Source organism: Conger conger, chromosome 9 (genome assembly GCF_963514075.1).
Source record: "Conger conger chromosome 9, fConCon1.1, whole genome shotgun sequence".
Taxonomy (NCBI): Eukaryota; Metazoa; Chordata; class Actinopteri; order Anguilliformes; family Congridae; genus Conger; species Conger conger.
This window is the reverse complement of record NC_083768.1, coordinates 24,095,647-24,108,651: the sequence shown is the minus strand read 5'-3', so window position 1 is coordinate 24,108,651 and position 13,005 is coordinate 24,095,647. Positions and strand designations below refer to the sequence as shown.

Here is a 13,005-nt window from a genome sequence, read left to right as displayed (position 1 = left end):
TCCTCTGGATCATCCAGGTGTTCTTTGGCAAACTTCAGATGGGCCTGTACATGTACCTTCTTCAGTAGAGGAACCTTGCGCGCGCAGCAGGATTTTAATCCTTCACGTCCTTCACGGTGTAGTGTGTTACTGATGGTTCTCTTCGTGACTGTGGTCCCAACTGCCTTCAGGTTATTAACAAGCTCCTCTGTGTAGTACTGGGCTGATCCCTGACCTTTCTCATGATCATTGATATCCCACGAGGCGAGATCTTGCGTGGAGCCCCAGACCGAGGGAGATTGGCGGTGACTTTGTGTTTCTTCCATTTTCTAATAATTGCTCCAACAGTTGTTAACTTCTCACCAAGCTGCTTGCTTATTTTCTTGTAGCCCATCCCAGCCTTGTGCAGGTCTACAATTTTGTCCCTGATGTCCTTAGACAGCTCCTTTGTCTTGCCCATGGTGGAAACGTTGGAATCTGATTGATTGTGTGGACAGGTGTCTTTTATACAGCTACATAACGATGTAACGAGTTGACACAGGTGTTTTGGGTAATGAGTTGAGATTAGGAGTGCTTCTTAATGGAAGATTTACTGGTCTGTGGGAGCCAGAATTACTTATTTTAGGCAAAAATACGATAATAAATTTATAAAATATATATGATGTTGTTATTGTGGATTATTTTGTGATATTCTGTCTCTCAATGTTAAAATGTACCTATGATTAAAATTCTACACAGTTCCATTCTTTGTAAGTGGGCAAACCTACAAAATCAGCAAGCGATCAAATAATTATTGCTCCCACTGTAAATGGAGCTGCATTCCTTGCATAATCTGCCATCAGTGTAACAATTATCAAAGTGCCACTAAATTAGCTATGAGAAGTCCTCTTTGCTTCCGGTAGCAGTGAAATAATTATTTATTTTCCACTAGTATTTCACAAGAAGTGAAAGTGAAAGTGAGGTACTCCATATCCTATTGGAGGAGGTGCCTTCAGGTATACTCTAAGTAAATAAAGGATGCTAATGTCATGATTTTCATTGGCCATACTGGTTCTGCACTAGATCATTGTTTCTCCTGAAACCAGAGTCAGGGCTTTGACTGCAGATTCACCAATGAGCTTTGCCTCCCACCTGGTGACATCACGGTGAGGAAAACGATAGTAGGAAACAGAATTAGTTAAAGGGAAAGAGGCTTGCTGGTGTGAAAAAGCTGATTAAACCAGATCGACACTGCCCAGTTTAGGAGCTTAACTTTGTCAACCTAGACGGCAGGTAAGGCTTAACGTATTCTCTTTAATACAGTCACTTCTTTTAAGTTAGGCTGAAGATTAGTTCAACAACAGAATAGCAGACGAGGTGTGTTTTCCTCCATTGGAAAGAGGTAGGCAAAGTCACGGTGTTTGTCACATCATGTTTCATGTTTAGTTATTGTCTTCGTTACATTATTCTCATGTCACGTATTATGTTAGTCTAGTCTCGCCATGTTTTTATGTTTTCTTTCTTGTTACGTTTCATTGTCTTGTCATGTTATGTTTCATGTTTAGTTCTTGTTACCATTTATTTCTTAGTCTTGCCATGTCATGTTATATAGTTTATTGTCATAATTTTGCTAACTTGTTATGTCATGATTTATGTTTGTTTCATGTTATGTGGTTCTGTTCATTGTTTACCATACACTTTTTTGTGTCTTTCTACAAACCTTGCATTCCTGCTTTCTCTCTCCCTTTCTGTCACTCATACCCTTCAGTTTAAATTTCCCTTGTCTTCTTACTAATCTAAGTTTAGATCAGGATTGGGTAATATTAACATTCTAACCATGTGTTCATGTTACCTCACGTTTCTTGTGTCTCATGTTACCTGCATATAAGCTCAGTTACATATCTTGTCTTTGCGAAATTGTTGCTCCCTGTTCATCAGTGCACGTTTAAGTGGTTTTGTCAAGCCATTGTCTACCTGTTATGTACATTTTGGGTCCAACCCCCCACGCACCCGTCTCACAAAGAAGAGTAAGAAGACAAAGAAGTGCAGACTACTTGGGGGTGTTCGGTTAGATTCCTTTCAACCTAATCCTACTCAGGATTTGCAGCTTTTTAAGTGATTTACAATTCAAATACAAATTTGTGAATGATGACAAATGACATAGATATCACTTTAAACGTAGCTCAATCCCGAGTGTTCAGGGTAAGGTTATGATTTTGTCATGAGAACGGGCTAACTGGTTCCCCCATTGGAACACAATAAGGAATGAGTCCACAACCAGGGAACAGACATTCAAAAATAAATTCTGTTGAATGTTCAGTTTGAGAATTTTTGTTGAATAGAAAAAACATTTGATCATAAAAAAATGGAAAGATATTTTCATGGACATTAAGCTGTAATAAAATGCTGCTGTTTTCACTGTCTGTATACAATGAGCATCATCTGTTGTTTTTACATTTGTATCTAGAAACCTGTAGCTTAATCTGAGCCTGTACCCTAATGGTTAAGGTACCGTTGCCATGATAAAATCTGCACAGCTGTTGGTCCCTTGAGCAAGGCCCTTAACCCCATATTGCTCCTCGGGGGACTGTCTGCTGCTTAGTCTAATAAAATGTAAGACGCTTTGGAGAAAATGTTATGTAATGTCATGAAATTAGTCCATGGAGGTAATAATGTAAGATTGTGAGAGTGAGATATACATGGACAATGTCTCGTGAGTATTGGGCTCAAGCATGGGTAGTTATTTAGCAATGTGCTTATCTGTGCAGGCTAATGAGGACTAGAGGGTTCAATTCCAAGCAGATCACCGTGTGTCCCCCCCCCCCCCCCCCCGCATGTCAGCATATCTCCCAGTCTAGCACTGATAATTCAATTTTAGAAATAATCCCCCCCACAGGTATTGTGGTGGTACATTACAGACTACTTTGAAAACACATTTTTCTTTCTGTGTGGAACCCAAACTACTTCTTTTGGGCGGCCTTGGCCACTGGTGTCTCTCCTTGCTGGCCTTCCAGGACTCTGAATCCACGTAGCTGTCCGTGTGTGCGCAGGAATATGATGGCCGCTGTGGCGCAGGCTGATGAGAACGCCCCCGCGGTGGCCCCGCATCTCCACGAGCGCATCAGAAATCGGGTGAATCAGCTCGGCCTGCGTCGGACCGAGCTGCAGCAGACTGCCAAGCGGGTGAATGACCTGCGAGATGGCCTCCTGGACTTTCTGAAGAAGAACACCAAGCAGCCCTTCTTAAGATCTGTCACAGTGCTCAACAGTGGCAGCTACTATGAGACAGTGAAGGTGGGCCATTCGTGTCGGGAGAGATACAACTGAGCTGGGTCCCCACAGGCTTCATATACTTTTTAGTTGGTGCTCTAACCCTTATAATTACAATTGCTTTTTATTGCCACACAGCAAGCTGGTGGAATTTGTTCCAGTACAGCTGGAGAGCTCACATTTGTGACATGACATTACCTATACACTAGAATCACATGACATATACACAGGCAGACAGCATACAGGGCAAATCAACAAGTGGAACAAAACAATAACAGTAGTTGTGACATGAGGTATGAAAGTACATTTCAGTAGTGATGTTGTAGTGATGGTGATACAGTCCAGTAGATTTATGTGGTGAAAATGTCTGTTGTTCTGTTCAGATGTGTATAGTTCAGTGTTGGATTATTGGGGAAGAAGCTGCGGTTTAATCTATTTCTTCTTCCCCCTAATGACCGGTAGCACCTCCCAGAGGGCAGTAGTTTGTAAGAGAAGATTTGCTGGATGAGAGGGGTCCTTAATGATTCTTATAGCTTGCTTTATGTTTTTGTGTATATGGAGTCCAGTGATGGGTGGTTGAAGCCTGTGATTTTGGTCGCTTTTGTCATGTCCTGAACCCCCCCCCCCTCTGTCTGCTGCAGATAAGTAACCCAAACGAGTTTGACATAATGCTGCTGCTCCCAACTCCACGGCTAACCTGGGTGGAGCTGGAGGAGTACCACGGGCTGCACTACAGCGTCTCCCTGACCCGGCCCACTCGCTCTGAGATCCAGGCCTTCCTGCTGGCTGACGGGCTCACAATCTCAGCCAGCAAAGTCCTCAATGAGATGCGTGCCCTGATCAGAAATTTCCTCAGCACATACAAAGGTCAGCAGAATGCAGGGAACTCATGAACAAGTGCCCTTGGCTGTGCATGTTGTGCATCCCCTGATTGACACAACACATTGTCTGTCCCTTTGTCCGTCAGTCCCTGAGGGGGATGGTCGCTGGGTGCTGAACAGAAAGCGGCCCAGTTCGCCAGCGGTGACACTGTCGCTGATGTGCAATTCGCAAGACGGCAAAGAGGAGGGAGAGCTGCTGTCGTTGGACATCGTTCCCACCCTAGAGGTACCTGAAGCCCAAGCCTGGCCTCTCGCTGCCCAGCAAGGCCTGAAGGTGGATAACTGGCTGGGCAAGAAGGCCCGACGCAACCTCACCAAGCAGTGCTTCTACTTCGTACCCAAGAAACCGGCGGGACGTAACCTCAGTGAGAGCGCTAAGGGTAGGAGCTTCGCTACAACTGAGGCTGCGACTTTGTTCACAAAAGAGTCATAGGCTGTGACTTCTCTGCGCAGCATAACGGTTGGGGAGGTGAGCTTCCAGCGTTGAGGTTCTTGGTTCAGTTCCTCGGTGTGGCAGAGTTGCCACTTGCCCCGAGTTGCTTTAGTAAATAACCAGCTGGATTGTATGTAAGGAACTCATCAGTGTTGAGTTTGTTTGGGGACCCGTAGGTGCTGAATTCCAAAAATGTTAAATTAACTGACTGCATGTGATAATAGGGCCCCACTGGTAAAGATAACACAGATAACAAATTGTGATAGGATAATAACAATAGCCCTCTTTTGGATAACTCTTGGGTTTTTAGAACATGATAAACATCTGTCTAACTGCTCGATACTGTCCATTTTCTGTATTCACACCGAGAGCAGATGTGTCAAGATATCTTTCTTTGAACTGAAGTGCTGATAACAGTCTTTAAACATTTTGTGGTGTGATGACCTCCTGATTAACATGCTCTGTCTCTGTCTGTCCATTGATTTACAGGTACAATAAAATACTCTCTGATGTGGATATTATAGGACAATTTACCGTTCATTGTTGTACTTCTGGTTATCCTTCCCGGTGAAAACAGGCTTCAGCGGCCTCACGGTTAATCCCCTTGTCTATCTGTGTGTATCTCCAGAGAGCTGGAGGATTTCCTTCTCTCATATCGAAAAGGAATTAATCAAGAACCATGGCCAGGCCAGGACCTGCTGCGAGGGCCGTGCCACCAAGTGCTGCCGGTAAGCCTTTCACTCTTCTTTCTGTCCCTGGAAGGTCATGATAACCAGCATACAAAATATCAATCACTTAGATTTACTCATTAAAAAAATTAAATGTGTGTTTGTGGGATTGGCTGCTTTTGTGCAAGGCTCAATACCCTGCCCACCCCCCCTCCTGCTCTCCCAGAAAGAAGTGTCTCATGCTGCTGAAATTTCTAATTGAGCGCCTGAAGACACGATTCCCTGAGGAGTTAGACCGGCTCTGCTCATACCATGGGAAGACGGCCTTCCTGCACACCCTCTGCAGGCGAGGCCATGACTCTCAGTGGGCCCCCAGTGATCTCCCATCCAATTTCATGGCACTCTTGTTGGCCCTGGAGGGCCACGTCTCCAGCGGCCAGCTCCCGCACTTCTTTGTTCCCACCTGCAACCTCTTTGCTGCCCCTGCCTTTCCACGCAAGGCACTCTCCTGCCTGCAGAGGGCGCTAGAGGAGCAGATGAAGCTGGGCCTACCCCTGTTCCAGCTGCCCAAACCTGCTCCGCCACTCGCCCTCAACCCAAACCCTTCCCAACCACCCCCGGGCACCCAGGGAGATCTCTCGATAGGGTTGATGTTCGCATCCATAGCTGCATTGCTATGTTTCCTCTCTGTGGTTGCTTATTCAGTCAAATAGATCAGGGTTTCCCAAACTGGGATCCACAGACTTCATGTGGACTGAGAAGTAATAATAGGGGGTCTTCACCGAAATGTGGGAACTGTTTGTTCATTTTTACATATTTTAGAAATGACACCTTTTAGATTCAGGTAATGCCATACCTACTTTAACTAACTTTAATAACTTTTAATATTTTTTTGTGGCTATGTAAGCTGTTTATTGCTCCTAGGTAAGTGTATATCATTCTATTGCCTTGTGCTGTATGAAAACAGTTTTAGATATAAATATAATCCATTGTCAGATTAATCAAATAGGCCTTAGTCCTTATCTTTGTTGTACTCTTTGCACTTGAAACTGTACTTCCCTCTAGGGTCTTTCAGTGCACTTGTTCCTGATGATGGGTATGCACTTTGCACCTTGTTGTACAACATAAGAGCATCTGCTAAATGCCAATAATGTAATGTACCTAGTAAAATACTGTCTTCATTGTATTTATGAAATATTTATATTGTACTTTGTATTTTAATATGATATAATGCCTGTCTGATTTTCTCAGCAATACTGTCTTCATTATATTTATGAATTATATAAATTGTAATTAACAGGTACACATTACATTATTAGCATTTTGGCAGATGCTCTTATCCAGAGTGACATACAGTTGATTAGGCTAAGCAGGAGACAATCCTCCCCTGGAGCAATGCATGGTTAAGGGAGTGTGGATCTTATTGTGGCTACACTGGGATTAGAACCACTAACCCTGCGTGTCCCACTCATTTACCGTTACCTACACTACAGGCCGCCCGTACACATCTTATCTATCTACAATATATCTTTGCATGTTCTAAGATGTAAAAAAACTGTATTTGGATATGGGTATCAAACATGAACCATTCTATTTACGTGAATGTTTGTGAATGAGGGCATCCTTTTGTCATTTTTGGGGGCCTTGAGATGAAGAATACCAAATGTATGCTATTTCTTTGTTCAAGATGTTCAAGACGTTTTTCCAAAATAGATTTTCCTTTCTGACTTTGATTTTGATTTTGCCACTGCTATGCTGTAGTAGGGACCCTAATTTCTATGAAACTAAACAAATAAGTTATTTTTCTGGGGTTGTGATCTGCTGTCTAGTGGTATATATATCATTATCATCATATGAAATATATTGCCATAATACCTTTAATTATTTTACAGTGATGGTTTACAGGTTTGTTTTTAGTTTTGGGTTTACATCTGAACCCTTTTCTTGCTGAAATCCTTGAATTTCTGTTTTAACAAGAATAATACATTCTTGCATTTAGTTTATTTTTTATTTTATGCAGTTGGCTCTTTGTTAGCATGTCATTTAAGATATAAATACACAAATGGCAGGTTATTTTTAAAATAAAAACCTTTTGTTTTAAGTCATACGATTTTTATTCAGTGGTTCTGTTACTGGCCAGCTATTACTTTAGCCTGCATCAGTTTGGAGCTGTGGAATTGTTCTGTCTGCTTTTCTTTTTGTTAGGTAATAGCATCCTTGATAATATATAAACAGTCATATTGTATTATATTTATTTGATCTGAAAAGCATAGGTGTCAACATTATTTGCACCCCAAATAACTATTGTTAATAAAATCAAACAAAGTGAAATTGTCAAAATATTTTTCATTAATTTGGTTAATCTCAGTCTAAAGGTGCTACACATAGTCACCACTGTATTAGGTAGACCTGTACACCAGCTTGTTAATGCAAATATTTAATCAGCCAATCATGTGGCAGCAACTAAATGCATAAAAGCATTCAGACATGGTCAAGAGGTTCAGCAGTTTTTCAGATCAAATGTCAGAATGGGGAAGAAATAGGAACTAAGTGATTTTCATGCACAACAGTCCCAAGAGTTTGCAGAGAATGGTGTGAAAAACAAAAAAACATCTAGTGAGCAGCAGTTCTGCCAGCCAAAATGTTATGTTAATGAGAGACATCAGAGGAGAAGGGCCAGACTGGATGAAGCTGACAGGAAGGTGACAAAATGCACATAATCACACATTACAACAGTGGTATGCACAAGTGGTATGCATCTATGAACATACAATGTGTCAAACATCTAAGTGGACTACAGCAGCAGAAGACTTAATAAGTCGAAAAAATAAGTCTAATAAATACCAAATAAAGTGCATACCTAATGAAGTGTATGTATTTGAATTATCATTCAAATTTTAAGCGATTACATTTTCACCTGTTTTGTAAAACAGTGTTACTTGGGGCTGGTGTGCCCAAATTACTCCAGTTTGAATTTCATGAATATAGATGATAGTACTTAATGTGTATTTACTATAAATGGTTAAACAGGGACACAATGTGATTTGGTGAATATTGGGGGGGCCCCAGGACCCCAGGAAGTTTGGGAACGACTGCACGATTATATTGACCCCTCCTATGTCATTACTTTTTTGTTAATATCATAATATATCATTTTTATATTTGGATTAAATGTATTAGTATTGTTGTACATCGAATTGTACGCTACTTCTCTTTGTAGTGGATGTATATATACCGTTCATTTGTTTATTGGCCTATTCTTTCAATTATTCAACGCTTCACAGGTAAAACCATGTGCCCCCGGAACGTTAGTCGTCATTCTTCGTGTCCTATCGAGCCCCGTATCGTGGGCACTTGTCTATAAATTTGCGCGCCGGAAGTTCTTCGGTCTTTTCTAGTGATCAAACATGGCGGTGAGTCTGCATTACTTAGCGAAGATGGCGATGTGTTTTTGGAATAGAATTTTAAATCCATGTCCATCGGGCTCCCAAACTATCATTTGTTGCAAATAACCACTTGGTTATGTCGTTATGTGGCTATACTATCGGCCCCAAGCAGTTTGTGTGCATGTTTCTAAAAAATACAACCCTAAACTGTCATCTTCGAAATGCCAAACCAACGTAACTACTTTCAATAAACGCCGCCGGTCGGGTCTAATCTGGTGTGTGCTTTGAAATGGCTCTGTTTAGAAACGTAACCGTAAGCTAACATCATTTTTTTAAATTTGGCTTTTTCTTGTAATTACTTTGTCCACGCCGTTCGCAATCGCAAGCGTACTCGTAAGGGATATGCACGGGCATGTCCGGGAGGCTGGCATGGCAATAGCAATCAAGTCGCTAGCTACATTGCTACTTCGCTATATTAATTACTGAGATTTGTTTGAAATTTACTTCTACCTGGCTGCATGTGTACTTAGTCCGTTTCGATTCGACTGCCTTGCTGGTTTGTTCGTTCGACTTGTGACAGTGTCAGAACATTAGTCTTAACATTAAACCGTTTGCAAATGTTAGCTAATGTAGCTACAATGTTAGGATTGCTAACGCGTCTGAACAGGAAGCTATCCCGAAATTATTTACTTGTTTAACATGGGTTGCCGAAGAGAATGTACTGGTTAAACGTGAGTTAGGTGATGGGCGGTGTCATTACAACAAAGCATATACTTGGAAACATTTTTTTAGTTTTTTGTGAACATGTACCTGACTTGAGGTATTTGGCCATGTCAGTGATCTCCGTCTTTACTCTTTCTCAGGACCAGGGTGAGAAAAAGGAGAACCCCATGCGCGAGCTTCGCATCCGCAAGCTCTGCTTGAACATTTGTGTTGGTGAGAGTGGAGACAGACTGACCCGGGCCGCTAAGGTGCTGGAGCAGCTCACGGGACAGACCCCAGTCTTCTCCAAAGGTGAGTGCTTCTCCACCCATATCCCTTTCTCCTGAGTTAGTCAAACTTGAGTACAACAAAATGGTACTGGTAATGTTGAGCTCAGAGTTGTCGAGGGGCTTTAAAACAGACTTCTGAAGAGCCAGGGCTGTTGACTGGTCCTGGAAATGGTTGGTTGGTTGGTCTCATCCAATTGAGTGTTCTGACTGGTGGCCTTTTCTTTTTTTAAGCAATCTCTTTGGTGGACAATTGGAACTGACTCCATGTAAAGATTTGTTCCTTTGGTTCAGCTCAAAGTGCTTTTGCTGAAGCTGCGGTTTCTACTCCTGTGACCAGTTTACACCGTCGGGGTCTGTAGCAGTACTTGGCGATGGACAGCATAGATCCACTTTGTGTGTTCAGAGCCCCTCCGGTCAGTGTGAAAGGAATAGTTCCTGAACTGGAAGCGGTGGGAACCCTGAACGAATCTGGGGGGGGGGAACTGTCTCCGGGACGGAACCCGGGTGTGCAAGGCATTCTGCAGTCACTGCAGCCCTAGCACTTTCCCTAACGTCTTTGTATTACAATGTAAAGTTGAGAGCTTAACCCTGCTTCATGATTGCTTGTTTTAATGTTGCCTGACTTAAACGTGAACGAAAGAGTGGTAGGCTATATTTTTAGTGTGCATTTCCCAACCGTTTCTGTACCCGTAGCCTAAAGCTGCACGTTCATTAGAAATTGTCCCGCACTGGGCTCTTAATGGCCTATAAATTGCATTGACAATAAATCCTACAGTAAATTGTGAACATGCCCTGATATAGGCCTATTTTCTTGGCCTATGTTGTGAAACCATCTGCAGTAGGAATTCACCTGCTGGGGACATTAGGGGACTTATTTCTGAGCAGTTTTTCACTGAACCAGTTTGAGAACGAGCCCAACCAAATTGGGCTCTTCAGCCACAGATTTCAGCCACTGCATTACACTCCTCAGTGTGACTCAATCCCGTTTGTGGGAGTCTTAACGAGGGCAGTGAAGGTTCCAGTCCACAAATCCTGCTCGGGAGTGTAGTCTTGTGATTTGTGTCCTTAAAAAAATGGCGGCCATCGCTAGTCTGCACCAGTGACTTCTGTGGGATTGGGTTCCGTTTGCATGAGCCAGCTGTGAGCATTGCACTGTGTTCAGCTGGTGAATTCGAGAATATAAATCATTATTAGCATCATGCGTTTGAGTGCTCATAAATGGAGACTTTCCGAATTCAGATGCGGTGACAATTTCGTAGAATAAAAAATGTTCTCCCTTCCCTACAGCTCGCTACACTGTGAGATCCTTCGGTATCCGCAGGAATGAAAAGATCGCAGTGCACTGCACTGTCCGAGGAGCCAAGGCCGAGGAGATCCTGGAGAAGGGGCTGAAGGTGAGGGGAAGGTCACTTAAAGGCCTGGGCCGTAAACTGTATGGAGGGTGTTGTCTTGTGTAGTAGTACAAGGTCAAATGTGTACTCAGTGTGCAGTCATTTTGATTGGTATTATCTTTAACTGAAATTGGATCAAATAATTGCTTCATGGCTGTTTGGTTTTTCTTGTGTATTGCATTAGGTGGGGTAGTATACTTAATGTACAGAATGCACTAGCAGATTGTTTATCCAGGGGTTTCTGACCCGCTCAATGCCCCTTCCCCTCAGGTAAGGGAGTATGAGCTGAGAAAGAACAACTTCTCCGACACCGGAAACTTTGGCTTCGGCATTCAGGAGCACATCGATCTGGGCATCAAGTACGACCCCAGCATCGGCATCTACGGCTTGGACTTCTATGTGGTGAGTAACCCCAGGAACGCATTCCCTTTGTAGAAGGGTCTGCGTTGGTGGAAATGGTGGAGCACCATCAGTGATGTGTAAAACCACTGCCTGGGGCAGGGTGTCACTCTTTCACACCTGGTCTCTGCGGTTGGAACGATGTCTGTGCACTGGGGTCTATCTAGAGAAGAATGGACTATGATTCAACCTACCAGTACTTGGAAGTGTAGTTTCTCATGCCCCTTCTCAAACTGTCCTCTCAGGTCCTGGGCAGGCCTGGTTTCAGCATCGCCGACAAGAAGCAGAAGACTGGCCGCATCGGCTTCCGGCACCGCATCCGCAAAGAGGAGGCCATGCGCTGGTTCCAGCAGAAGGTGAGGCCTGTTCTGGTTCTGACTGTACCCAGCACCTTTGGTTATGCTTGTTGGCTGGTTTCCTTTTGTAGGGAAGGGCTTTAGGTACAGTGAGGTACTTGCCCCTTACTCAGACATTGTTGTAACGGAGTATATTGTAGGATTAAGTCGGTACTGTGTTCATGTGCTCACCTGCTCTCTTCTCTCCTTTTTTCCAGTATGACGGTATCATTCTCCCTGGGAAGTAACAGGACCACATTTCTTTGTTTGTAAAATGAAAAAATAAATATGGGTGAAAACCTGACACTGTGTTTTCTTTATTTAGCCTGTGCTTTGGGGGGAGTGTGTGCACCCTAGATTTGTTTGGCAGTTACATTAACGGTTTCACACACGCATTTTTACTCTGTACTTGAGGTTTTCTGTCCTGGGTGATGAATGTGAACTTGGGTGGTAAATGGAGATGGTGTATTTGTGGTGGAAAAGCTCCAGCAGACCCAGCCTTTGCTGGCTCAGGAGTTTCCTGTATTGCTGCTGACCATTCATGGTTGGTATGTAGTCTCTCGCCAGGAATAGATTTTCCAAAAAAGAAAAGACTCGAGGGATACATTAGCTCATCCAGTGTACCATGGTATATGCTCATGTCATATGAAGGCTTTCTGCTCTGCTAATGGTGTGATTGCATTCAGAATGTGAGAAATGGAAAAGATTCAGTAAAATGTTGCTTCACTGTTGCTCATTTCACCATGGGGGCAGTGCAGTATATTCTTCTGACATGCATTTATCCTTCAGTGTGTGATGTTTAGATGCCTTTGAAATGGGCCTGGCACTCTGGCAGTCCTAAATAGCTTTGCTATTGTAGAAAATGTGCTTGTTGACCATTTTTGGATATTAGTTACTCTGCTGCACATGCGGTGAAGCCAATCTTGGTTCTTTGTCAGGCATTTACCACCCTCCACTGTCGGGATTATGTTAATTTCAGTGGGGGGATGACATTTCATGTGACGAACACTTCACTGTAAGCTAGCTCTGCTCTTATTTTTGGTGGTTTGCAAGGGATTCTGGGGTACAAGGGCATCTAAAAGGGAGTTGTGCCATGCCAGCTGTGTATGCATGTATTTGCAGCAGTGGAGAGCTGGATCATTACATTTATGTAGTGCTTTTCTAGACACTCAAAAGACCTTAGTGATTGTAAAACTAGCCTCAACCACCACATGTGTAGCACCCACTTGGGTCATGCACGGCCGGCCTTTTGCGCCAGAATGCTCACCGCACACCGGTTTGAGAGCGCGTTT

At 43.2% G+C, this 13,005-nt stretch overlaps 2 protein-coding genes across 7 annotated transcripts; both read left to right on the top strand.

Annotated features, from left to right (window-relative positions):
- The first annotated feature begins 1,155 nt into the window (after nucleotides 1-1,155).
- On the top strand, nucleotides 1,156-7,315 carry LOC133137367 (cyclic GMP-AMP synthase). Of its 6 annotated transcripts, none has more exons than XM_061255607.1 (6): nucleotides 1,156-1,251; nucleotides 3,009-3,252; nucleotides 3,870-4,095; nucleotides 4,196-4,489; nucleotides 5,171-5,270; nucleotides 5,437-7,315. In XM_061255607.1, the coding sequence occupies exons 2-6, from the start codon at nucleotides 3,013-3,015 to the stop codon at nucleotides 5,921-5,923; spliced, it is 1,347 nt and encodes a 448-aa protein (XP_061111591.1). In that variant the 5' UTR covers nucleotides 1,156-1,251; nucleotides 3,009-3,012; the 3' UTR covers nucleotides 5,924-7,315. The 6 variants fall into 6 exon arrangements, with proteins under 6 accessions (XP_061111591.1, XP_061111597.1, XP_061111592.1 ...); XM_061255613.1 differs by having other exon boundaries at nucleotides 1,162-1,251; nucleotides 2,991-3,252; XM_061255608.1 differs by having other exon boundaries at nucleotides 1,162-1,360.
- Nucleotides 7,316-8,870: 1,555 nt separating this feature from the next.
- On the top strand, nucleotides 8,871-12,017 carry rpl11 (ribosomal protein L11). The gene is made up of 6 exons (XM_061254835.1): nucleotides 8,871-8,909; nucleotides 9,460-9,610; nucleotides 10,876-10,982; nucleotides 11,250-11,381; nucleotides 11,624-11,734; nucleotides 11,932-12,017. Exons 1-6 carry the CDS (start codon nucleotides 8,886-8,888, stop codon nucleotides 11,959-11,961), a joined length of 555 nt encoding a protein of 184 aa, XP_061110819.1. The 5' UTR covers nucleotides 8,871-8,885; the 3' UTR covers nucleotides 11,962-12,017.
- Nucleotides 12,018-13,005: the final 988 nt, after the last annotated feature.

Bases quoted from the DNA above. Each gene is read 5' to 3' on its own strand.
- rpl11 (XM_061254835.1), top strand. From the start codon at position 8,886: ATGGCTCTGTTTAGAAACGTAACC. The intron at 9,611-10,875 runs GTGAGTGCTTCT...CCTTCCCTACAG, and splicing joins GACCCCAGTCTTCTCCAAAG to CTCGCTACACTGTGAGATCC. The intron at 11,382-11,623 runs GTGAGTAACCCC...CTGTCCTCTCAG, and splicing joins ACGGCTTGGACTTCTATGTG to GTCCTGGGCAGGCCTGGTTT.
- LOC133137367 (XM_061255607.1), top strand. From the start codon at position 3,013: ATGATGGCCGCTGTGGCGCAGGCTGATGAGAACGCCCCCGCGGTGGCC. The intron at 4,490-5,170 runs GTAGGAGCTTCG...GTGTATCTCCAG, and splicing joins CCTCAGTGAGAGCGCTAAGG to AGAGCTGGAGGATTTCCTTC. The intron at 5,271-5,436 runs GTAAGCCTTTCA...CTGCTCTCCCAG, and splicing joins CGTGCCACCAAGTGCTGCCG to AAAGAAGTGTCTCATGCTGC.